The sequence below is a fragment of the Meriones unguiculatus genome, chromosome 7 (genome assembly GCF_030254825.1).
Source record: "Meriones unguiculatus strain TT.TT164.6M chromosome 7, Bangor_MerUng_6.1, whole genome shotgun sequence".
Taxonomy (NCBI): Eukaryota; Metazoa; Chordata; class Mammalia; order Rodentia; family Muridae; genus Meriones; species Meriones unguiculatus.
In genome coordinates, this window is record NC_083355.1 from 60,621,359 (window position 1) to 60,646,929 (window position 25,571).

At 37.8% G+C, this 25,571-nt stretch overlaps 1 protein-coding gene across 8 annotated transcripts in view; it reads right to left on the reverse strand.

The window, feature by feature from the left end:
• Nucleotides 1–25,571, reverse strand: part of Ralgapa1 (Ral GTPase activating protein catalytic subunit alpha 1) — a 245,380-nt gene that overhangs the window by 10,601 nt on the left and 209,208 nt on the right. For 7 of the 8 annotated variants that reach the window (XM_060387516.1, XM_060387510.1, XM_060387514.1 and 4 more), the window contains 2 exons: nucleotides 24,427–24,585; nucleotides 22,592–22,719 (listed from right to left, as the gene is read on the reverse strand). The exons of the other annotated variant lie outside the window; for it this stretch is intronic. In XM_060387516.1, coding sequence (XP_060243499.1) covers nucleotides 22,592–22,719; nucleotides 24,427–24,585 — 287 coding nt within the window. The remainder of the gene's footprint in view (nucleotides 1–22,591; nucleotides 22,720–24,426; nucleotides 24,586–25,571) is intronic. 8 annotated transcript variants of the gene reach the window in all.

Sequence of the window (25,571 nt, forward strand, 5' to 3'; positions counted from 1 at the left end):
AACGCCATTCAATAAAATCACACTGCTGACTAAAATACTATGTCCCAATTTCTCCTTTTTTTTATTTGTAAAGACTTATTGTGGAATTCCTGCATATCTTCATTTTTTAAAATCCCTGTATTTTCTCAACAATTGTTCCCATTTTGAATGAAAGACTACTGTTGCTATAATCCTCAAATAACTTCATGCAGTTAAGATAAATGCATAGCTGAATCTGTGTGTCAATTACAACACTGAAACAAGCAGTAATATTTGCAAAGAGTCCACGGGACTCCTACATCCTGTCCAACAAAGCATCTACAGGGCCCTGACACTGACAGAGAGAGACTGGACTTTCCTCTCACCACATATTATTCCCTGATATTATTGACAAGCAACCAGTACCTCGAAGTGTTGTTGCTTTTGAACAACCCACTCCAGGCTTCCTGTTTCAGCAGGTCTGATTGTGCTGTAAGCATAGAAAGGGCAAGAAAGGGAGAGAATATTTCTGTTGTTCATGAAAGCAACTATGGAAATGGCTGTGAAAATGTAGAGCAGCAGGTAGCAGCAGACAATTATCAGGAAAAGCACATGCCGACTTCATGTCGTACAGCTCCTGAACTGAGAGAGCACCTAACGTTCTTCTTGAGGCTTTAAGTTTCCTGCTGTACTTGGTGCGCGAGGTCGACACTTAAACAGAGACAATGAAAAGACATTGAAATAGGGCAGCAAAAACTCACCCATGGTTTTTTGGTTTTTCTTTTTCCACTCACTCTCCAACCCAAAAGACATTTTAGTCTTTCCATCTTAAAATTTCTTATTCTCTTTTAAAAATTACAATTCAATATTTCGTTCTATAATTCTAGGAATTACAACTCAAACTAGTAAAGATCACTTGGGAGATAATTTAAACTGCTAATTTAATGGGTGATATCATGGCCAGTTACATTTGCAAAAGTTTATTAATTGGTAGCAAAAAGTCTGCTGGTCAGAGGCAAGACTGAGTGCTCATTGGGACTTGACTTTAATGGATCATTTGCCCTTTTAATGGCTTGTACACTATCTTCTTGGATTACAATTTATGTTTTTGCTTCAACTATTGAAATAACCTGTGCTCTACCTCTTTATAATTTATTATTTTCAATTCTGCACACTGTGGTTGAACTCCAAAAGAATTTTACTTATGAAATATGTAGCAACAGGATAAGGATGTTGTACTAAAATGATGGGTGGTAAAGGATTTTATGGAAGGGGGGCAGACATTTTCTAGAGGCAAATTTAACATAGAAAAGTAACCTCACACATTTAAAAAGAAGATATAGGGTTCTAAATGGAAGAGGACGAAACTGACGGTTCAATCTAAATAATACCACATATCTCACAACTTGTTGGAAAGTACTTTTTTCATTGGGGGAGATTCACAGCTGCCGAATTTTCTGCAGTTAATAGAGTCCTTTGATTCACAGCAGTGCCCCTTGTACAAAAAATACTGGCCTTTGTGTATTACCAGAAACTAATTTTCTATTTGGCTGAAAAGGGAAAAATGGGGTTATTGCTTCTCCCTCCTACAGAGCTTTTCATTATGCCTGATGCACTCAACTTCTAAGCTCTTCTGAGAAAAAAAATAACTGAAGAGGCAAGAGGTAGAAAAGTGAGCTTGTTAGCACATTAGAAGTGAAGTATCTTGGTGGGCCCTAGAAATTCCCAGTGGTGTGTTAACTTATCACTCTATGCATGCTGGCACTGATAGTCTCCCAATTGATCACTCTCTTTTCGCACCAAAGGTGCTGCCAGGAAGCAAAGGCTGAAGGCCCACAGGAGAACAGTCTGCTATCAAAACAAGCTGTTTTTAAAAGTCTGCTTGAATGGGTAAAACGCTTCATGAAAAGTAGGGTGGAGACACCTACCTGCTTTGAAAATGCTCTACTTTCAGAGAGCCTATAAATGAAATATTTTACTTTATCTTATTATATTTAGAGTTTACATAAAAAAAAAAACTAGGCAGAAAAGGCAAATGTTAATATTTTTAAAACAAGGAGGATAGCTTCAATGTGCCAAATTTATCAAGGCAAAAAAAAAAATCTGTAAATCAAGTACACTGAAGGGTGATCTATTGTGCCATATAAAAGGGTTATAAACTGGAAGAACCCTAACCCATAGCACAGTCCTGTGAAACAAGGTTTTCTAGACATGCAACATTTTAATTTTATATAAAATACAATGTACTTAATAAAATGTCAATAAATCTTCCTTAATGAAAACAGGCTTCTTAACTTTGAGCTGTCTGCGTCTACGTGAAGGAGTGAGTTTTTAAGTGTGACGCTGCAGCACTTAGCACGGATTAGCACAGACTAACCCTGACCTTTCCTTTCTGTGGGTTCACTTCAGAAAACACTGTTGGCTTGGTAAGTACCTACAGCCTAACGTAACCCCCCTTCTAAAAGTAAATGCTCTTGTAGTTTCTCTAAGTTGGTTGCAGCCAAGTTAAATCATTTAAAGACAAACCATCTCAAGCTACCATACACACACCGCCAGTTTTTGGTTTAGAAACCACAACTAGGAGATGTGACAACTTCTACTCCTCCTGGATCCACAGCAAGGCACGCCTGCAATTGCAATGATCTTAAGTCTCTCAAGAGGAGCCTTAGCATCTGCAGCTTACCAGGGAATGCTTAAAGCAGTGAATGCCTGTATCTCCACAGCTGGTCAGACTCTTACAGAGGCAGCTCTCTTGGGAGAAGTTATTAGAACCTATAAATTGAGTGGCATACACAAACGCAGTGGCTAGCAAAAAGAGGATAACTCAAGCTATATTCCTACTGCGAGTGAGTGCTGCCAATGGTATTAAAATTAAAACATTAAAATGAGTAAGATGATAAAAAGGTGAAGGGAAGCTAACAAAGATATTCAGAACTAAAATTTAATTTAAAGCGCAGATCTAAGTTGAATTCAGAGAAGTGTTTGTTGTGAATTTTAAGATATCTCAAGGTAAAATTAGCTTGAAATTTTGATAAAGGAGAACTGTAACTGGTAAGAATCTTTAACATAGAAGTAGCTTTATCAAACACACACCTACCTACACACCCATCCCTACACAAACTCACACACACAGCTACCCATCCACACACACACACACACACACACAGAAACTCACACCTGTGCCTCACCCACACAGGTGCAGCAATCATAGCAATATAATTACCCAGTAATCCTCCATCCTTGCACTTTCTGGAAAGCGGAAAAGGGGAAGGGATATTACAATTCTGAAAATAATGAAGGGCACTATATATGTTCTGTCACAAAGAAATAGTTTAAATCTAAGCTGAACTTCATTAAGTTTACATTAGTAGACATTTTGAGTAATTGCTTTTAATTTTAAGTTTCAAGACAGGCTGTTAAGAAAATGAACCCAGTTTTATCCTGGCTGGCTCTGGAAAGAGAAGTATGAATTCTCCTTTCTACAGTTCATGGGGATATCACCATCTGCTCCTATTTGTTCTATTAGGGCTTTAAAGAATTCAAATACACTGCTGCCCAAAGGTCTCCCTACATCTGTGCAGAGAATTATTTATTTTCATTCTTACAGTGGTACAAATGTTGTTACACATTCCTTGAACTTAAAATTTATTTAAAAGTATGTCCAATATTTTTATGAAGGCCAATGATCTTTGCAATATATGCAAATATAGGGAGTATATCTGTAAAATTGCTTTAATGAGCTTTTAGAAATTGTAAATCTCAAGTAACTCTTTTATCTACTCTTCTGAACAAATCCTGCTCTATCAGCAATGTAACCATATTGTTTCTGTCTAGTTTAGAGTTTGGCACACATCTTTGTAAACTGGTGTGTGCGGATTTCACACCCCCCTTTCCTTTCACTGTTTCTACCCTGTCCAAGCTAACTTCTGCAGCTACAGGTGGACTCTACTACGCCCTGGTCTAAGGAAAGTTTTCAAGACCACGGTAGGAAATAGTTTGGGCTACAAAGTGAGCATCCAGCCATCCCAAATATAGCTACGCTCGTCTGTCAGGACTCTGTAATAATGCTGGCAATGTTTCTTATTTGTGGTATGTACAGAGGGCTGTTCATTTATTTTCACATAAGAACACTGAACATGAAGAAAGCGTTTGTTAAGCAGTAAATATTTTCATTTTATTGAACTGCAAAGAGACTAAAGGGGGGATTTGGTCTTCCTTAAAGAAGTTATAACCTTCAGTCTCTACAATTTTCTTAATCTTATAACTGCTTTTACTATGAGAAATAAGAACACTTTCACTTTTTTTTTTTGAGACAGGGTCTCTCAATTATTTATCTCTGGTTCTCCCAGAACTTGCGCTGTAGGTCATCTATTTCTGCCTCTCAAGCGCCTGGATTAAAGGGGTGAACCCACCACGCCCAGCCTCACTGTTAGTTTTGTGATCACTGATCCCAAGTCATGATTCAGTAGGTTGTACTTTTAGCTAGAATGTAACTTATGATTAGACTAAAAGAAATGGAAAGTTTTTCATGCACACAAACATATACATAAAATGAATAAAGCATAATACATTATGAAAACTATAATTGTAAACAAACAAAGATTTTTACTATTACTTTTCTCTTAAGTTTTATGGTTTAATGATTTATGTAATAAATACAGGGAAAAATGCACCCTACAGATGGTTTCTTTTAAAATAAACCTGAAGTTCTGGCACTCTCAATGGCAGCTCTAGGGAGGGCGTAGCGCCGAGGAGGGAACCTCTGGCTCTCTTGGCAGCATGTGCTCTACTCAGCCTGTGACTTCTCTGCAGCTTTGGGGATTAGGAGTTGGTGTCGTCTCTGCACTCAAGAGTCTGAGGATATTCTCACAGGGAGAATTTTGACAGAAACCGTTATTTAGAAATTTTGACTAATGAAGGAACATTTGAGAGTTGTAATTCAAGTGGCTGTAACTTGAGCACTACTTAAGTTCTTAGAAGCAACTGGTCAATATACACGCTCCTTGTAAGATCGCTTTGGAACCTGTGGTGGGTACTGAAACTACAATGATAAAAGTTCATGGCCTCTGCCTCTGTTCCTAACCACCAAACGAACAATTAAAGCAGCATAAACATCCCCCCAACCTCTACTGTACAAAGTGCTACAGCAACCCTGAAGAGCATCAGAGTCTGCCCTTCAAGGTCGGGAACAGAAAGAATTTCTTTTCTTTGTTTTTTTTTTTTTGAGACAGCGTTGTAAGTAAGCCAGAGGAGCCTAAAGCTCACTGTATAGCCAAGGATGATCTTGAACTCCTAATTCTTCTGACTCCATCTCCCAGTCCTTGAATAACAAATGTTACTGATCCTGCTAGAAACTATTTTAGGAGTACGCAGTTTACCAGAATAAGCACCAGGAAAGAGATGAAGAATGGGGAAAGCACCAATGTCAATTTAAAAACTGTCTCACTCTCTCTGTGTGTGAAAACGAGGCTGACTGGCTGACCGAATCAATGTGTGGGTGTCTGTGGGCCACAGTGCTTGTGTGGGGAGATTAGAAGACAAAGTTCATGCCTTCCACCTTGAGACATGTTCCTTGTTCCCCTCTGCTTACATCAGGCTAATTAGCCGGAAGCTTCTGGGTTTCTGGAGTCTTCCCTCACTGTCTCCTGAAAGGGCACTGGGCACAACTGTATTCTACTGTCTTGCTTCAGATTCGTTGTTCTGGGATTGGAAGGTGGGTTTTCATGCTTGTGCTTGGAGTCCTTCACCCACTGAGCCCACTTCCTCACCCACCACAGCCCACTTTCAGTTGTGAGCATACTTGTCCCTGTGTCCCCACTTAATCTGACTTTTAAGGGGCAAAGAAAGCACAATGTAGCAGATGTGGTGGCTATGCCTTTAGTCCCAGCACTCTGGAGGGCAGAGGCAGGACAATTCCTTCCTTCCTTTCTTCTTTTCCAGATAGGGTTTCTCTGTGTTGTCCTGGCTGTCCTGGGCTCACTTTGTAGACCAGACTGACCTCAAACTCACAGAGATCCACCTGCCTCTGCCTCCCTGAATGCTGGGATTACAGGCATGCACCACTGCACCTGGCAAGGTAGGACACTTTCTATGAGTTCTAGGTTAGCCAGGGCTACACAGTGAGTAGCTGTCTTAAAAAAAAAATAAATAAATAAAAGGGTACAATATATAAGCAGGTAAAGTTTAATATCAGCAGAAAGGAAAACTAGAAACTGTTCTTAAAATATTTATTCTTGAATAATTTGTTAAAGGAAATACTGAATGAATGTTGAAAAGAATCATAATTCATTATAATTCAGCACTGAGACAAACATGCTCCCCATTTTCAATAATTCTTAAAAGGAAATTGAACATTTAAAAAATTTCATAGTTTTAAAACTATTTTTATTTATATAAAGGAGCCAACACTGAAACAGGAGAAAGGGCCTTAGAGAAAGTCATTGTAGGAAATAAAATGTGGGATAATTTAAAATAATTAGGGCATGTTTCTGAACCACCTTGGTACATAAGAACGAAGGCATTATCTGGGTATGGTGGCACATGCCTGCAAGCCCAATGCTTAGACGGCTGGAGCAGGAGGACTGCGGTGACTTTAAGGCAGTCAACCTATGCTACAGAGTGAGATACCCCCACCCCAATAAAAAGCTTGAAAACCATTTAGATAGAGATGCTCTTCAGCTTATAATGGGGGTTACCTCCCAATACATCTACTGAGGGTGAAAATATCCCAGTTAGAACACGATGATCAAATTCAAATGTAGTTTTCACCAAATGTACTGTGTTCTATACAAGGAAGCTATATAAAGTTGAACCAAAATAAACTCAGGAACTACCTATTTTTTTTGTTTGTTTGTTTTTGTTTTTGTTACTGTTTTTGGGAGATAGAATCTTGCTTTAGAGCTCAGGCTGCCCTGAAACGCATAATCATTCTCGTCCCAGCCTCCCAAGTGCTTGGGACTTAGGCATGTGTCACATGCCTGTGATGTCCTGGCCCCACCCCCAACCAGAAAAATGTTTATTCAGCAATAAGTATTGCCTGGAGGAGGAGGAGTAGCAATTTGTACAAAAAATAAAGTTGCTGCCAAGTCAAGCTAAGATAGTCAAGACAACACTGGCCTAAATTCTAACGTTAAGAAGTTTTGGAAAACATATGATTATGCTAGTACATTGTAACTATTATATTTTAATATATATCATAGTGAAAAATACCCTTATTTGTCCTAAAATAAAAGTGAAAAAAGAGTTCAAATGACATTTAACATTTTAGTCTTAGAAGCCATGAAATACCTTTATACACTTTGGGATAAAATCATTGCATACCCTTGAATAATGAAAAAGATGAATTTTATGCATAGATGTATTTTACAAACACATTTCAAAGATCTCATGCTACTATGTGTAGTGAAGTATTATGTGATACTGAAATATACAGGGCAGCTAAAGTATCCAATGAACTAACAAGCACTGCTCATTTATAAAATGAAAGTAAACTATATTGTTTACATTACAAAGCAATGTTTTGTAAATTAACAATTTGGCAGGAGGAGGGATATTTCATTTCATTCCTACTGTAGCTAAACCCTTCAAGAAACATGCAGTCTAATTCACTTGCGGCAGAGACAAATTCTCCTAAATATTACATTGTTCAACGGTAGTAGGCAAGCAGAAGTCGTTCTCGAAAAGTCTGCAACAGGTTATGATCAACTGTCTGTTTTTACGATGTCTTATATTAATGAAATTCTTCAGTAGCTGACACTATCTACACCAGTAGGAAAAGCTGTGATTTGTCAGAGCAGACAAAGCTGGGCTTTAATCCATCCTTTTAACCATATTGCCAAGTTGGTATTGTTTTCACTGCGTCTCAATTAGAGATAGGCAGGACACCTGGTACTTCTTTATCGGAGTCCCATGGCTGCCAGATGACTCAAAATCCATAGCAGGTGCTAAGGCAGTGTGAGGATAGCCCTATTACTGAAAGCTGGAGTGGAATACATTTTTACCATATATAATTGCTTGTAAATTAGTCAATTACTTAAATGAAAATGTTAGAAGAGTTGAGAAGCCCATTTCTACCAATGTTCATGTAAATAATTAGAAAAGATTAGCCTCAAAGAAATAGGCTTAAAAATTCAACCCCATCTTGAGTCTCTGAAAATACTTACCGATTTAATAATGTAATAATCATTGGTGACTTCCAAAGTCACCAGGATGACTATCAAATACTTATATATCTCTCTCCTACTGACACAAAAAGTACATAAAACAAAATATCTAAAAGAAAAGCTAAGCTATCTGAATTTCACATTTAATGAAATTAAAAATTTGTAACCATTCCTGATAAGAGCTACTTGAGAATATTATCATTAATTTGTAATGATGAAGTTTTCATATTGAGCAAAGACCTGCTCCAAAATTACTAGTATTGGAGTAAGTTTACAACTACTGGAAGTTACTAGAAACAGTCTCTTTTGTTCTTTTTGGGAATGAAATTTTCAGTATATCAAAGCAGAGGAAATTAATGTAGGAGTTTCAGTTAAATACTAGGATCAAACCTTGTCAGAGGATTGCAAAAGGGAAAAAATTAACACACACACAAACAAATGAAAAACACCCCCAAACTAAAAAGCTTCCCAAACTCTAAAGTGAGATTTTACAGTATACAATTACTTAAGTGTTATCTCTACTTAAATGCGTACTAATATAATTAAGATTTTAAATGCTTTAATTGTTGGGGATACAGAAAAGTGACTTTATTATCATTGCAAGTATTAACAAAGCACAGCAAATTGCCATTGGTCATAGAATCTATGATAAGCAGTATATTGGCTTAAACTAATGCACTCTGTGCCCCCAGGGAATGATAGCCTGCGACACTGGGCTTTAACATCAAAATCTGTCCATTAATCTTGACTTTAAATATAATCTATTCTGCAGTAGAAGGAAGACTGGGCATTCAATGAATTACTGTTTTTGAAATACTGCACTAGTGCCATTTACTAAAATCACTTAAGGGGGGATACAAAGAGAGGGAATTCTAGTAAATTTTACAGATTCACTAATTTTATAAAACATGCACTTGACTTTCTCCAACTTCAGCAGGAACATCTCAATTATATAAGAAATTACAGTAAAAACTTGTCTTAAAATATCTCTCCATGTTCTTCCAAATTTTAACACCAAATATAACTTAGTCAATTTAATTTCAGCTGGAAAAGAATCATCTATGGAAACATACTGTGGGGCCAGAATCCCTGGAGCTTAAAATAAGCTTTAACATAAAAAAAAAAAAAGTAGCTCATTGTTTGTTTGCTTCAGAATCATCAACGGCTTGTTGAAGGAGTTCCAGAAGAAAACAGAAAGCCTCAAGGAGTATTTACATCAGGGGATATGGTACTTCATACAAAGTAAACAACCTTCCCCTTTTCAAAGACACTCAAACTGGACAGAACTCACTGAGGTACATGATTAAGACAGTCATTAGCTATTAAATGGTAAATGTAGAAAATAGCCTTAAGATGTGCTAAATCACTTATTTTAGCAGATTATTTAGCACCTGTAACTGTTACACAGTTGATCTGCATGTCTATAATAATATGCTGTATATGTGTATATACACACACACATATACAGATTATAGAGATAATCTGGAAATTCCAAAAAGGCAAAGTGTAAAGGAAACTAAAGCAGATTATAACCTTATCTGATATGTAAATTGTGTTGGTTTTAAGCCATTTTTCATTTAAAAATGTTATGGATATAAAAATACATTATTAAAAATACATTATTTTTGTCTAAACAGAAGTATCATGAAATAAAACCGACACTGCTGTAGTACAAGCTGGTGGGCTGACAAAGATATGGCGTATTAACAAGGGAGTACTACAGGTGGCCGTTTAAATGTGTTCATTTGCTTTCTTTTTTGATAGTAGCTATGTGCTAAAGGAAAGTCAACACTCCTGTCAAGAGAGTAGGTAAATGTGGAAACATCAGTTCCACAACAGCTATTTTTGCTCCTTCTTTTTCCTGAGCAGCAATTAGTAAAGCAACCCCTTCCCCTCCTCCCTAGCTGTCAAGCTGTTCAGAGCAGTTTGCAACTTGACAATAGTACCATTGTGAATGCTCTCTGGGCTTCCTTCCCACAGAGAGTTAAATGGGCAGTTCCTGCTGCCCATGATTGGTGTCCAGTGAAATAATACTCAAGAGCCAGGTTTTATCAGCTTCACGCCAAAGAAGTGAAGCCAGAGAACCCAAGCCTTCATATCACACTGAACCATATGCCGGCCCTGATGCCCCAAAGGTTTATCACTAAGAATCAGGATCCATCATGTCCCTTGTGAAATTTCACTTCACATACCTTATGTGAAATGCAAAGCTTCACTAAAAACTGAACCTTCCTTACAACTGGCATGAACAGATGGATGGTAACAGTGGTTTGGCAGGCAAAAGTTAAGATTTAAATAGGCTATAAGTCTAGTGTTTGAGAGAACGTATTTAAAAGAAAAATGGGGACATTTGTGACCCATGCTTTAATTCCATTATTGGGTTATTAAAATTCAGTATTAAAAGCTCTTTTAGTAAAATGAGAAGGATTAAAGGCACTTTACTTCGTACGTCAAACAGGTTTAACAAGTTGGACTGTTTTCTGCTTTATAGCCTTTATTTATTTTCCAACCCCCATTGTTTCTACATTTAAATAATGTCTAGAATGCAATTTGTACATCAATATGGTAAATAATAATATGAATGTATCTGTTTACCCTTATCAGCCACAGAACACAGGCTTTTAACATGGGGAAGAAAACTGTTTCAGAACAGGTGAGAAGTTACAGATGGAAACAGACCAACACCAAATTTGGGTGATTTTAGAAACAGTATGTCCAGGTCCTCATGGACTTCTCTATTTTGCCTCTGGCACACTGTGATATGACCCAACTGTCTAGATTGGCATTTGTGGATCATACTGTCACACTAGATTTGACAAAAATGTGTAAGACAGTGGAAGTATGTTTTCTTTGTCAGGAAGCCAATATACAATAAAGATAGGACCCCTCCCCAACCCTGCAAAAGGATAGGTTGCAAGATCTTAACTTGCCAGTAATCTAAAAACAACAAGACTGTTATGTAAGAATGTGTAGTCTAAGCCAGGTGTGGGGTGCCGCCTGTAATCCCAATAGCGTGGGAGGCAGAAGCTGATGAGTTAAAGGCCAGTCTGTGGCACACAGTGAGCCCAGACGAGCCTGGATGCACAAGGCTAAACACGGTGATAGAAACTGTCTCAAAAACCGAAATGCTGAGGCACAGCTTGCCTAGCAGTGGTGTGTCTGTCTGGTACACACACTGAGTTTGATTCTAAGCACTACAGAAAGTCCACTACAGGAAATATAAAAATCTCAAATGATAAATACGTGTAAATGTTACCAAACACTTACAGATACCTTCTCAGTCTCAAGAAGACACAGCTATTACTGTTACTGGTCTGCCAATAATTGCTTGATAAATTATACAAAAATTGAGATTTATGAAAAGGACAGTTAAAAAAACATACATAGAAAAGTATTCTCTAAGGAATAAAAAATGTTAAACTGTAATTCTTCTATTAATCATCAGACAAAAGGCATACAGTAGTGGAAGGGACTGACAGAAACACCAGATAATCAAGTTCACTTTGCTTTTCTTTTTCAGCTACCCTGTCTGGTTTAGACAAATCTCTTCATCTGCTACTGCTCTTCCCTTTGCCCTGTGTCACCAAACTGTGAGAATTGCTTGCATTAGAAATCAGATTTATTACTGGGCATAGTGGCTCACGCCTTTGATTCTAGCAGTTGGGAGGCTGAGGCAGGCAGATCTCTGTGAGTTTGAGGCCAGCCTGGTCTACAAAGTGAGTCCAATATAGGCAGGGCTGTTTCAGAGAAACCCTGTCTTGAAAAACAAATCGGATTTACTTATGGGGCGGAGGGAGAATGAACACCCTTTGCTTCAGCATGTACATGGAAGTCAGACACCTCTTGGGAGTTGATTCCCTTCCACTCTGTCTGGAGGGTAGGGTCTGTCATTTCAGCAACAGAACTGCTGAAGCACACTTCTGGCCAGTTTTCCTGTCTCCACTTTCTACCCACACATGTGCTGGAGGTGAAGATGCATGCTACTGCATCTGGCTTTTATGTGGGTGTAGAGGGATGAACTCAGGTTGTTTTTACCCACTGATCCCTGGACCCAACTTGCAATTCTTGACATTACACTTTATAGGTTACCATATCCCTTTCCTACCCTGAAAAACTTTGGTCTTCTCTGTCTCATGGGTCCTCTGTGTCTTTGAAGTAATCTGCAGAACAGAATTCCTTGGTAAAGCCAGTCCTAAACCCCTCTATCCCAACACTATCTTTTCTCATTCACAATCATTATCTCACTTTGTACATATCACTTCTACTGAACTCTCTCAGGGTGCAGTTCACTAATCCACTTCATAGGGCTCTCTCTCCTACACCACCGTATGGCCCTCAAATGCAGTAACCTTTTGTTTGTTTGGAGACAAAGTTTTATATGTAGATAATATGCAGATATGCCTGTCCTGGAACTCTGCAAGTAGATAAGGCTGGTTTTGAACTGAGAGATTCTTAACTTGCTTCTGCCTCCTAAGTGCTGGAATTAAAGTGTGCTCCACCACTTCCACACCTGGAGGAAGCAGTGACTTTGAAATCCCAGCTTTTCTCTAGCAGTGTCTCCTAGACTGGAGGCAGTCAACAAATATGTGAATAAATGAATGACTCAAAATTGCTTAGTAATATGGTTAATGTCAGTTCTTGTTAGAGGATGAAGCCTGTATTTCAGATTATAATAATGTTGTTAAAAAAAAAGTTGACCCTAACCAAGCAAGTGAAAGACCTGTTTGAGAAAAACTTCAAGTCTCTGAAGAAAGAAATTGAAGAAGATATCAGAAGATGGAAAGATCTCCCGTGCTCATGGATTGGTAGGATTAACATTGTGAAAATGGCCATACTGCCAAAAGCAATCTACAGATTCAATGCAATTCCCATCAAAATACCAACTCAATTCTTTACAGACCTTGAAAAAAAGATTCTCAGCTTCATATGGAGAAACAAAAAACCCAGAATCTCCAAAACGATCCTGTACAACAACAGATCATCTGGAGGTATCTCCATTCCTGATCTCAAGCTGTACTACAGGGCAACAGTAATAAAAACTGCATGGTACTGGCATAGAAACAGAAAGGAGGATCAATGGAACCGCATAGAAGACCCAGAAATAAATCCACACACCTATGAATACTCGATATTCGACAAAGAAGCCAATTCCATTCAATGGAAAAAAGACAGCATCTTCAACAAATGGTGCTGGACCAACTGGATGTCTACATGCAGAAAAATGAAAATAGATCCATATTTATCACCCTGCACAAAACTAAAGTCAAAGTGGATCAAGGACCTCAACATAAAACCAGATACCCTAAATCAATTGGAAAAAAAAGTGGGGAACAGCCTAGAACTCATTGGCACAGGAGACAACTTCCTGAACAGAACACCAACAGCACAGGCTCTAAGAGCAACAATCAATAAATGGGACCTCATGAAACTGAAAAGTTTCTATAAAGCAAAGGATACTGTCATCAAAACAAAACGACTGCCTACAGATTGGGAAAGAATCTTCACTAACCCTTTATCTGACAGAGGACTAATATCCAGTATATACAAAGAACTAAAGAAGCTGAAAAGCAGCAATCCAAGTAATCCAATTAAAAAATGGGGAACAGAGCTAAACAGAGAATTTTCGACAGAGGAATATCGAATGGCAGAAAAACACTTAAAGAAATGCTCATCCTCATTAGCCATCAGGGAAATGCAAATCAAAACGACCCTGAGATATCACCTTACACCCATCAGAATGGCCAAGATGAAAAACTCAAGCGATAACACATGCTGGAGAGGTTGTGGAGAAAGGGGAACCCTGCTCCACTGCTGGTGGGAATGTAAACTGGTACAACCACTCTGGAAAGCTATCTGGCGCTTTCTAAGACAAATAGGAATAGTGCTTCCTCCAGACCCAGCTATACCACTGCTAGGTATATACCCAAAGTTTGTTCAAGTACACAAAAAGGACACTTGCTCAACCATGTTTATAGCAGCTCTATTTGTAATAGCCAGAACCTGGAAACAACCCAGATGTCCATCAACGGAGGAATGGGTACAGAAATTGTGGTATTTTTATACAATGGAATACTACTCAGCAATCAAAAAGGAGGAAATCATGAAATTTGCAGGCAAATGGTGGGATCTAGAAAAGATCATTCTGAGTGAAATATCCCAGAAGGAGAAAGACAAACATGGGATATACTCACTTATATAGACCTATAAGATATGGTAAACATAATGAAATCTATACACCTAAAAAAGATAATCAATTGAGCGGACATGGGGTAAGATGATCAATCCTCATTTAGAAAGACAGATGGGATGTGCATTGAACGTATGACAGGAGTCTACTGAGTGCATCTGAAAGACTCTAACTAGCAGTGTTTTCAAAGCAAAGACTCATGACCAAACCTTTGGCAGAGTACAGGGAATCATAAGAAAGAAGGGGAGTTAGTCTGATGGGGAAAGGATAGGAGCTCCACAAGGACCAAATATATCTGGGCACAGGGTCTTTTCTGAGACTGACATTCAACCAAGGACCATGTATGGATATAACCTAGAACCTCCACTCAGATGTAGCCTGTGGTAGCTCAGTAACCAATTGGTTTCCCAAAGTGAGGGGAACAGGGACTATTTCTAACAGGAACTCGATGACTGGCTCTTTGGTCTCCCTACCCCCGAAGGGAGGAGCAGTCCTGTTAGGCCACAGAGGAGGGCTTTGCAGCCAGTCCTGAAGATACCTGATAAAACAGGATCAGATGAATGGGGAGGAGGTCCCCCCCATCAGTGGACTTGGAAAGGGGCACGGTGGAGATGAGGGAGGGAGGGAGGGACTGGGAGGGAATGAGGGATCGGGACACGGCTGGGATACAGAGTTAATAAAATGTAACTGATAAAAAAAAAAGTTAAATAAAAAATTAAAAAAAAAAAAGTTGATCATGTAATGAAAGCCATTTTTTTTTGTGAGCTCCAACAGTTTAAATATAGTAAAATTGCTAATAGTAAGTGAAATCTTACCCTAAATAAAGACAATGGTACCACCAGGCGACTCACACCTTTTACCCAGCACACAGGAGGCAGAGGCAGGTCGATTTCCACAAGTTCAAGCCCAGCCTGCTCTACACAGCGAGCCTCAGCCTATCCACTACATAGCAAGATCTTGTCTCAACAGACAGAGAGATAGATGGACACACACACACACACACACACACACACACACACACACACACGTGTACCACGGGCAGAGAAAATATTTGAGAATATGGTACTTTTAGACTACTGGTTCAATTCCACAGAATAAACACTGTATTATCATCACATATTTATTACACACCATAGAGTTTCACATTTATTCCCTTGCCTTTTTGATAGCTCCCCATTCCTTTTCTTTCTCCCTCAACCTCTTTCCAGTATTAGAGATCCGTATATGGTAAGCGAGTTACAGAACCCTTAAAAGGAACTTTTGTTTTTAAACTTGGAGACATTGTGAACTTACTATATATCCTCGTCTGCTCTAAAACTTGTGATCTTCTTGCTTCAGCTTTCCAAGAAGTTGCTCCTATAGGTGTTTGCCACCATATTTGGTTGCTTTTATTTTTTTCTTGTTGAAAGCTTAAGTCAGATTTGGTACTTCCAAACCAATAATAACTTCAAAAAAATGTGTGATAAAAGATTTCTACAATGACTGACAAGAATCTACTAATTAGTAATATCAACAAGCAGATACTTTCCACCCAATGAAAGTAATAGCTAAAAAAAAAAAAAAAAAAAAAAGCACAGTAGGAAATATTTCAGTGTCGCCAATTGAAGTGTAACACATATCCAAGGCCCCTATTTAAAGAACTGCTCTGTCTGCAGAGACACCATTAGGGTTGCCAACAAAATCCAGTCAATGGGATACATAGGCATACAAAAAATTTCTATGAAAGTTATACCCATGTCTTACACTAAAGATGTAAATTCTCCAATTAGGAACCATCAGGCAAATAGAGGAACATTTCAACTCTTGGAGAAGTCCTAAACAACAATTACTATCAAGCAATGGCTGCAAGCACATAAAGGACCCTTTCTCATATTTCTGAATATTTACTAGCTAACCAATTTGTCCATTAAGTTCAAGACAGTGATACAGAAAGTGTAAGTGCTATCAGACATTGGGGCTGCTAGTGGAATCACTAATGGCACAAACGTTCCAGCAGTAAACTGAAGAGCTGGTCCTCCAGCACCCAGAGTACTGAATCTCCCTCTCTTCTGTTCACCTTTGGCTCTGACCTTTCTTGTCATTTAGTAAGGATGTGTGAGCACTTGGAACTTTAATTGTACAAAATCATCTTGGAGGAGACATTTGCCATTGCTGTCAAGTCAGACATAACTTGGCTCACTTCTTTTCCTAAAAGATAATCCCTGCCCCTTTCTTTTATCATTCATCTCTGAAAGTGAATGATCCTCACTAAACATAACGTTCACTAATAAAAATACACCGACTCACTGACAAAATACGAACTCCTGGGGCATGATGATGCACACCTTTAATCCTAGTACTCAGGAAGCAGAGGTAAGCAGATCTCTGTGGATGCAAGGCCAGCCTGGTCTACACAGACACTAGGCCAGGCAGAGCTACATAGTAGTACTCTTTCTCAAAAAAAAAAACCAAAAACCAACCAACTAAAATCAACCCTACCCATGACTATGCTGTTGTTTCATTCATGTGTCAAAGGGTTTTTTTTTTCTGGTCCTAGACTTCTTCATTCACCTATCTAACACTCTTCAAAGTGGCAGCCAAGTTATAAAGTTTTTAAAGATTTATTTCATTTTATGTGTATGAGTGCTTTTATATACATGTGTGCCTTGTGTCGGTGGACTTCCGAAGGTGGCGCTGGCTCCTATGAAACTGATACTGTAGATAGCTATGAACGTCCACATGGGTGCTGGAAACTGAACTTAGCTGCTCTTCAAGTGCTTAACCTTTGAGCCATCTCTCCAGTCCCATATAGCCTAGTTTAATATAAATTTAAAACTACAAGGTACCAATAAAAAGTTTTTTTTTAAACTTTTCAAAAAATAAGCTCATCATAAACCTAAAAACAAAGATAATAGCCTAGAGATGGCTTAGTACTTATGAGGATCTGAGTTTACATCTTAGCACCCATGTCAGAAGACTCAGAGAGACCTGATGCCTCTGTATATACATATGTAACACACACACACACACACACACACACACTCTTTCTCTCTCTTAAAAATAATAGAAACAAATCTTTAAAACTGTAAGCAATAAGAATACTTGTGAACTTTCAGAGTACATATGGAGATGAGTAAAAATTTCCCGTTGAAAAAAATTAGGTAGAAAAAGAGCAGAAGTACATATTCTTGGAGTTTTAAAACATGAGCATTTATAGAAGATGAATTTGGTTTAGCCGAACAAATACATCATCCTTGGTGTCAGTGTAATGAGGAAGACTGCGAAGAAGGGCTGTGGGGTTGAGGAAATATGCAGGTATGTTTGACAAACATATAATGAGAACTCTGAGGCTGGAAGGGTAAGATAAAAAGAACCATTTGCTATCAAAGAGTATCATTGGGTGGTCTTATTTAATCCTTCCACAAATCTTAAATTTGGTACTATAATTATCTCCTTCTTACAGATTAAATTAAGGACACTCCAAATTTATTGATGTTATCTTCTAAGAAAAATGCTTTACAAAAGATAAAATTATGTAGTTTTTTGAGAAACTCAATTTTCTTTTAACATGAAATGGCAGCAATATTGATGGGTACCCCTCAGGAGCTTTACAATGTCCTATCATAATGAAAGAAAACTGCATTAGTGGAGCCAATCAATTACCATTCATTTAGTTTTGGCTCTCATACTCCCGCAACAGGTCCTTTACATTTGAGTAGCAGAACTGCAGGGCTAACAAACTGCGACTAATTGAAGAATTATCATTGAATTTAGTAATTTGTCTGATAAAGTTAAACAAAGCCAATTCTGGCATTTAAGAAAAAGTCAATCTAAAGAGATTGAGAAAAATCAAATAATATTGGTTGTGGTAGGAAGGCATATTAAGCCTAGGTGTAAAGCCTTTTTTTTTTTATTACCTATGTATTTAAAGCATTCTTTAAGGATGCCATTTAACTGTATAGTACTTACATTGTATATCTCAGAATATCAAATATATTATATATATAAATACACACAAAGATCCAGTTATAAATCACAACAATGGTAGCGCTGGCTGGACCTGGTGGCGTGTGGCTTTAATCCTGGCACTTGGGAGACAGAGGCAGTTGGATTTCTGTGAACTGGTGGCCAGTGAGTTCCAGGACAGTCAGGGCCCTACACAGAGATCCTGTTTAAAAACAAACAAACAAACAAACAAACAAACAAAACAACAATAACAAAAAGGAATTACAGCATACATGTCCCATTCCATCTACTCAAACCCTATCCATCGAGACCCAGATTTTCTACATATTCTTTCCTGACATTACTCCACAGCAAATTTTTACTCCATGGAATTCTCATACCAATTTGTTAATAACCCTACTTGCATTAAAATCATTACTATACACATGCTTCCTTATTAAATTATTACCTTTATAAGGATAAGTGCCACCTGAATGTTTATATCATTTGAACATCTTGCTAATATTGTATAAATGCTGTGTGTATATACATGTATATGGGCACAGCTTGATAAGAGTCTTGATAGCCTAGGTGGCTTCAAACTCATGTCTCAGCTGGAACTTACAGGTATGTGCCAATAGCCCTGGATTTCAATGAATATTCTTGAGTCTGCACCATAGACCACTTGGCCATCTTAAAACCCCAATAAATATATCTGAAAGAAGAAAAAAACTACAGGTATATTTTTTGACCTCTAAATAGTAAGTATAACAATTCATCATATATCAGCATTTATGGCTTGCGTACTTTCTCAAGTTATATAAAAGGAATAATTAAGATTTAAAGTAAATCAGAGTAATTCAGTGAAGACTGTGTGTCAGCCTGACTGGATCGAGGACACAGTATCTGGATGAGCACCAGTCTGGATGTTTTGCAGTTGCCTAGATATGGTTACTGCTTTAATTAGCAGACTTGAATGAGTAAAGCCCATCCCCCACATACTGCAGGAAGGGATTCTACTGATAGATGCCTTAAGACTGACAGCAACATCAGCTCTTCCCAGGTCTACAGTTTTGATACTTGACAATTTCCACAGCTGGGGAAGCAATTCCTTAAAATACATCATTCTTATTATTTATGTAACATTTACATTAGATTAATTATCATAAGCAATGTAAAGAGCATTAATGGATGAAAGGAATTTGTGTGGACTATATGAAAACACAGCAGTTGGTATAAAGGACTAGACCATTTGCAGATCTTGTACCCTCAGGAATCAGTCCCCCATGGATACAGAGGATGACTTATATCAACATACAGGTTCTGCTTCCCTGGGTTTACTAATATAATTTCAAAAATTCTTCCATGTAAATCTGACACTAAAACAGAAAGAACATACACAATGACAGCATTATACTAAACAATGTACCTTTGGAGTCTTAAGGATCAAAACATTTTTTTACTTAAAGAATAGTTACAACTGGCAAGATCATGAAATAAAAGCTCTACAATTATTTCTATTGTAAAACCCCAAACTAAGCAACCAAACAAGCAGGAACTCTTTCTAGGTAGCTAATAAAATGATGGCCTAAAAGCGAACCTGAAACACTCTTTTGGCTCAGTGGTACCCAGTCTGCCTGGTCTGCCTCCCGAGTGTGGCAATTCAATTCTAATTGCATGATCAAACCAACAAATTGAGCTTAAGAGACAAAAGTATCTAGCTGACAAAATCAGAGGTTGCATGAAAATGCTTTTCAAGTACAAGTAATGTAAGAAACAACAAGTGAAGTGAGGGAGAGGTTTCAAAGCTTGAAAGACAGTCATCAATACTGACAGATTACTGTAATTCTGGTTGCTAGCATGATCGATTTGGGCAGCATATGACAATCAATACTGTCCTCATTTTCTGAACAACATTAGATTCATAGTTACAGAAAATTTTCCTAGGATAAAATTTAAACTCTACTTAATGATCATAAATAGCACAATTTATGCTGTGGAATCTTAGAAGGCAGTATTACTGGGCATAAGATAACTGACCCAGCAGTATAATTATACAAATACAATTGAGTTTATTACATTTTTTACCTCCTTATTTCTTTGACGAGGCTTAAAGTATTAACTCTGGTGGTTTTCAAAACCAACTTTTATTTCAATTCGTAAGATAATTCATGTTAAGTGTACTGAGTTATGTTAGAATATACAATTTTCTCCTCACTGAAAATCTGATGTCAAAACATATTTTAAAATTTGACACATTTCTGAAATCAGTATGTTAGTTAAAATTAAAGCATACATTTTTTTTTACTTTAATACCTCTAAATACAAGTATCCAGTTTTAATTTATTACATAAACCTTCATGTTAAAATCAAGTAAAGAAGTCATTTTTTCCATAACACTTCTCCCTACCTCTCTTCATTCATTTATGTTTTTGAGATAGGGTCACACTATGCTATGGTTTGTGTTGATCTAAAGTGATCCTTCTAATCTCTATTACATCTGGCTCCTCCTCAACAATTAGAATATAGACTGTGTGCATTTTATGAAAGACAATACTATATTCTTCAGATTAACAAAGGATAAGAATATCGATTATTACATATAATCTCTTGATATATATGGAGGATTTTTCAGGAATCCCCGTGGATAGCAAAAAATCTGTGGACAGACACTCAAGTCCCTTTTGTATAATGGTAAAGTATTTACATATAACCAAATCTTTGTATTATCCACACAATCTTTGTAATAAACATACAAATATAAGTACCATATTAGTAGTATAACAACTAAGAGAAAAAAAAAGTCTCATTTTGTTTCCTAAGTATTTTTCACATACAGTTGGTTGAAATTTTTCAAATGTGGAACCCTCCATACAGAGGGCTGAATACTATTAAATATTATGAAACAACGATTTCTTATACCAAGTTTGCTTGACCTATGTAATATTTCCACTCTATTCTTTTGTTTTTAATTTAAGTTTGTGTGTGTGTGTGTGTGTGTGTGTGTGTGTGTGTGTATGTGCTTGGTCAACTTGCATGAGTACAGGTTCCTGAAGTGGCCAGAAGCATCAGATCCCCATGGGGCTCAAATCAGATGCTTGTGAGCCAAATGATGTGGAATCAAGCTCAGGATCTCTGCAAAAGCAGTCCATCATCTTAACTGCTGAGCCATCCCTCCAGTCCCTTATTCTAAGTATTCTACATGCAATTTCGTTGGTAGGAAAGGCTCAGATTTTCTGTTTTAAACAAACGTGTTCATGCCTACTATTTCCATTGAAATTATTTCTTTTCATCCTACAGTATCTCTAATGCAGTAACCATTATCTCAGTATGATTAAATATTAAAGATGTCATAAAGTAGGCCTGAGAATTCACCTCAAGCAGCTAATCAGTGCAATATAAAAACTCAATTAAGCAATTCCTTAGTTTTGGGTGATGTTTTATACTGATTGCAATATTTGTAAGAAATATAATTAATAATTGCACAAAATCTCATTTAGCGCTCATAGTAATGCTGAGATAATATGAGGATCTTTTCACAAATAAAGAAAGTGAGATTCAAAGATTCTGTAACTTGGGCTGGGATTATGACTCCGTGGTCGAGTGATTGCACAGGATGATCAAGGCCTGGGTTTAATTCCAGAAACTGAAGAGAATGGAGAAAAACAAAACCAAACCAAACCCTGATTCTGAGGCTGACCAAAACCCTGAAGTAGTTATCATGACTAAGTTCATTTCACAGGGAAGTACACTGAGGTCACGGAGGTTCAGGAACACGCGGAAGGCTATGCAGCTCCCGAAGAGCAGCAGCTGACATGGCAGGCTAGCTCCGAAAGCCATGATTCTAAGCACCCCACATCTTGGTGCGCCTTCATGTTTCTCACTGTACCATTCCCGCTTAAAAGGTTTTAAACCTCACCATCTTATTATTTATCACTAAAGACTGGTTCAATTTTCATTTCTCATGAGTATTTCTGGACACCAACTTCCAGATGATGGTAGGCCACTTATTAGCGTACATACTGCACACTCTGTTTTTACAACACATGTAGTGAAAATAGTATGTTTTTTCCATGTAGACTGAATTCTCTTCAATGATTGTTTTAATTATTTCTGCACCTCCAGAGCAGCACAGAGCCCCACATATAATGGCATTCTCATTAACTAAGTTAAAGATTAATATTAAAAGTATACAAGAAAACATACCATTCAAATATTGTAATTACTCAGTCACTAGAGAGGAACTCTGCCATCTACTTAGCAACGAACAGAAACCCCAGTCTCCATACGTAAGAAATATTTACCTTTTTGTAAAGGAGATGTATACTAGTGTACTAACCACTCAGTTAAAAAAGGATACAAGTTTTGATACAATGGAATCAGTGATTTCAGAGCACGGCTAGCATTTATTGCTGTGGATCGAACCATAATGGGCAAAACTTTTCCATTCACAATAGCACCATCAAAAAGTGGACCAAAGAAAGGAACCTGATAAGAGATCAGAACATAATTTAAAGTCAAATGCAGAAAGAATGTAACGAAACAGTCAAGACCATCTGCACACATGCGTTCTTGCTTCCTCTTCAGCTGCCTCTTTAGCAAAAAATATTATTCCGAGTCAATGTTTTACATGATGAATCCCTTATATTAGAAGAGTAAACAAACGAAATGTCCAAGGTCACAAAGGTGTCCATTTAAAAGAACTGTGTGCTTTATGTAGCTAATTAAATTTATATCCTCTGGCAATTTCCAAAGGTTTGTAGTTTCAACTGCACACACACAAAACCCCAATTCCTCTATTAGACAAACAGGAAAAGGCACACATTTTTACAGGTAGGCAGGCAGATGGTCATTTCTGTGAGATGCCAGTTTTAGTCTGATGGTTTGGACATGAAATGCCCCAAACTCATGTTGAGTGCTTACTTCCCATTGTTACGGGGCAGCCAGGGGAAGGGACTGGGTGACAGAGCTTTGACCCACAGGAAACACGGAGTCAAAGGACCATGGACCGAATCCATGAGCCAAAGTACATCTTTCTTCTTTTAAGTTGACACAAATACAGAACCTAAAATGCATTTGGTATTTTAAGTATAAAACAAAATTTATGCTTTGATAATTAAACTGTCACTTCTATCCACTGACAATTTAGAGCTGTGAATATATAGGTCAGTGGTAGAGTGTTAATCTAGCGGTGTACAAGCACCAATACTGGAAAAAAAAAACTATTTAAATAGGATTGACACAAATAGTAGTTCAAGGCAAGACAATTACCCAAGGATGACAGTGTTTCAGGCTTTGTGGCCCTAAATTACCTCAATTTTATAAAAGAAAAATGATATATCACTCAGTCTGTAGGCTGCACAAAACTATACTATGTCCTGTTTTAAGTTGACTTTTGGTTTAGATGAACCTAAAAAAACAAAACAAAAACAAAAACAAAAACAACTTGTCTCCCAAGAAAATTTATAAATGAAAATGTAACCGAATTCAAGGAATTTTGAGGATTCTGAATCAACCATCAAAACAATTTTCTACTGAAAGAATTCACCTTTAAAAAAGGGATACATAAAAATAATGTCAAACTTTTATTATCTTAAAAAGAAAGACTTCTGGAATAGTTGTTGAAATCCTGTGGTACATCTAGGTATCCAACTGTAGAGGAGGTAACATCTCTTTAACAGTTAAAAAAAAATCTGTAGGCATTTCATTTATTATTTCAAAATTACTTTTATTATTTATTCATTTATTATTTCAAAATTATTTTTTTTAAATTCTTTATTAATTATACTTTATTCACTTTGTATCCCCCTGGTGGTTCCCTCCCTCCTCCTTTTGGTTTTTTAAGACAGGGTCTCATTAAGTAGCATTTGCTGGCCTGGGGTTTGCTAAATAGATAAGGTTGGCCTTGAACTTGTGGCAATCACCTTGCCTCTGCCCTGCTGGGATCATAACTGTGCCTTAATAATAGCAAGCTACTTCTTACTATGCTCTTTTAGGAACCGGCAGTCGTTTTCTATTTTAATAAAAGGTGAGCTAGGCACAAAGGAGCTTCTACTCAGGCACCATCTAGCTGTCGCCCTAGCTGGGCTGGTTCTACCCTGCTCAAGACAGTCTATACAGCAACAGTTTGTTCCATTTCCACCTATTTTCACAACTGAAAATCTATTACTACGACAGAAGCTAAGAAGTTCTCACCTCTGGTTTTTTCATGATCTGGATACTGTACATGTGGTTTTTCATTGGATATATTACAATGAGGACATCACCAAATTCTGTAGGAATAATTCCTCTCCTGTAGTCTCTAGTATGTTCTGACCACACAATGTGTACTTCATCATTTCCTAGGTGTCTCAACTGAAAAATCAAGAAAATAGTTTATAGTGCATTATAAAAGTCAGGTGAGCATAGCTATACAACTAGTGACAACAGACCTTACAGAAGGGAAATGGCTGATAATTTTCATGACACATAAAATACAAACACTCAAAGTCATCAAGGGACAGGGAAGAAGACCAGGCATTTTCAACTCCTGCAGTCAAAGAGACAGAAAGAACTCAGAAGAGTTGCAGCACACTCTCTTACAACTCCATGATTTTTGAAAAATTCAGTTATTTTTATTTTTATTTTTTTTAAATTTTCATCAATTACACTTTATTCATTCTGCATCCCCCATAAGTCCCTCCCTCCTCCCTCTGCTTGCATGCCACTCCCCAAGTCCACTAATAGGGGAGGTTCTCCTCTCCTTTCTGATCTTAGTCTGTCAGTTCACATCAAAAGTGGCTGCATTGTCCTCTACTGTGGCCTGGTAAGGCTGCTCCCCCCCCCCAGAGGGAGGTGATCAAAGAGCAGGCCAATCAGATTATGTCAGAGGCAGTCCCTCTTCCCATTACTATGTAACCCACTTGGACACTGAACTGCATGGGCTACATCTGTGCAGGGGTTCTAGGTTATCTCCATGGATAGTCCTTGGTTGGAGTATGAGTCTCTGGAAAGTTCCCTGTGTTCAAATTTTCTTATTCTGCTGCTCTCCTTGTGGAGACCCTGTCCTCTCCAGCTCTTACCATTTCCCACTTCTTACATAAAATTCCATTCACTCTGTTAATTACACTTTATTCACTTTGTATCCCAGCTGTAGCCTCTTCCCTCATCCCCTCCCAATCCCACCCTCCCTCCTTCTTCTCCTCCCATGGCCCTCTCCAAGTCCACTGATAGCGGAGGTCCTTCTCTCCTTCCATCTGACCCTAGCCTATCAGGTCTCATCAGGATTGTCTGCATTGTCTTCCTCTGTGACCTGGTAAGGCTACTCCCACCTCAGGGGGAGGTGATCAAAGAACCAGCCA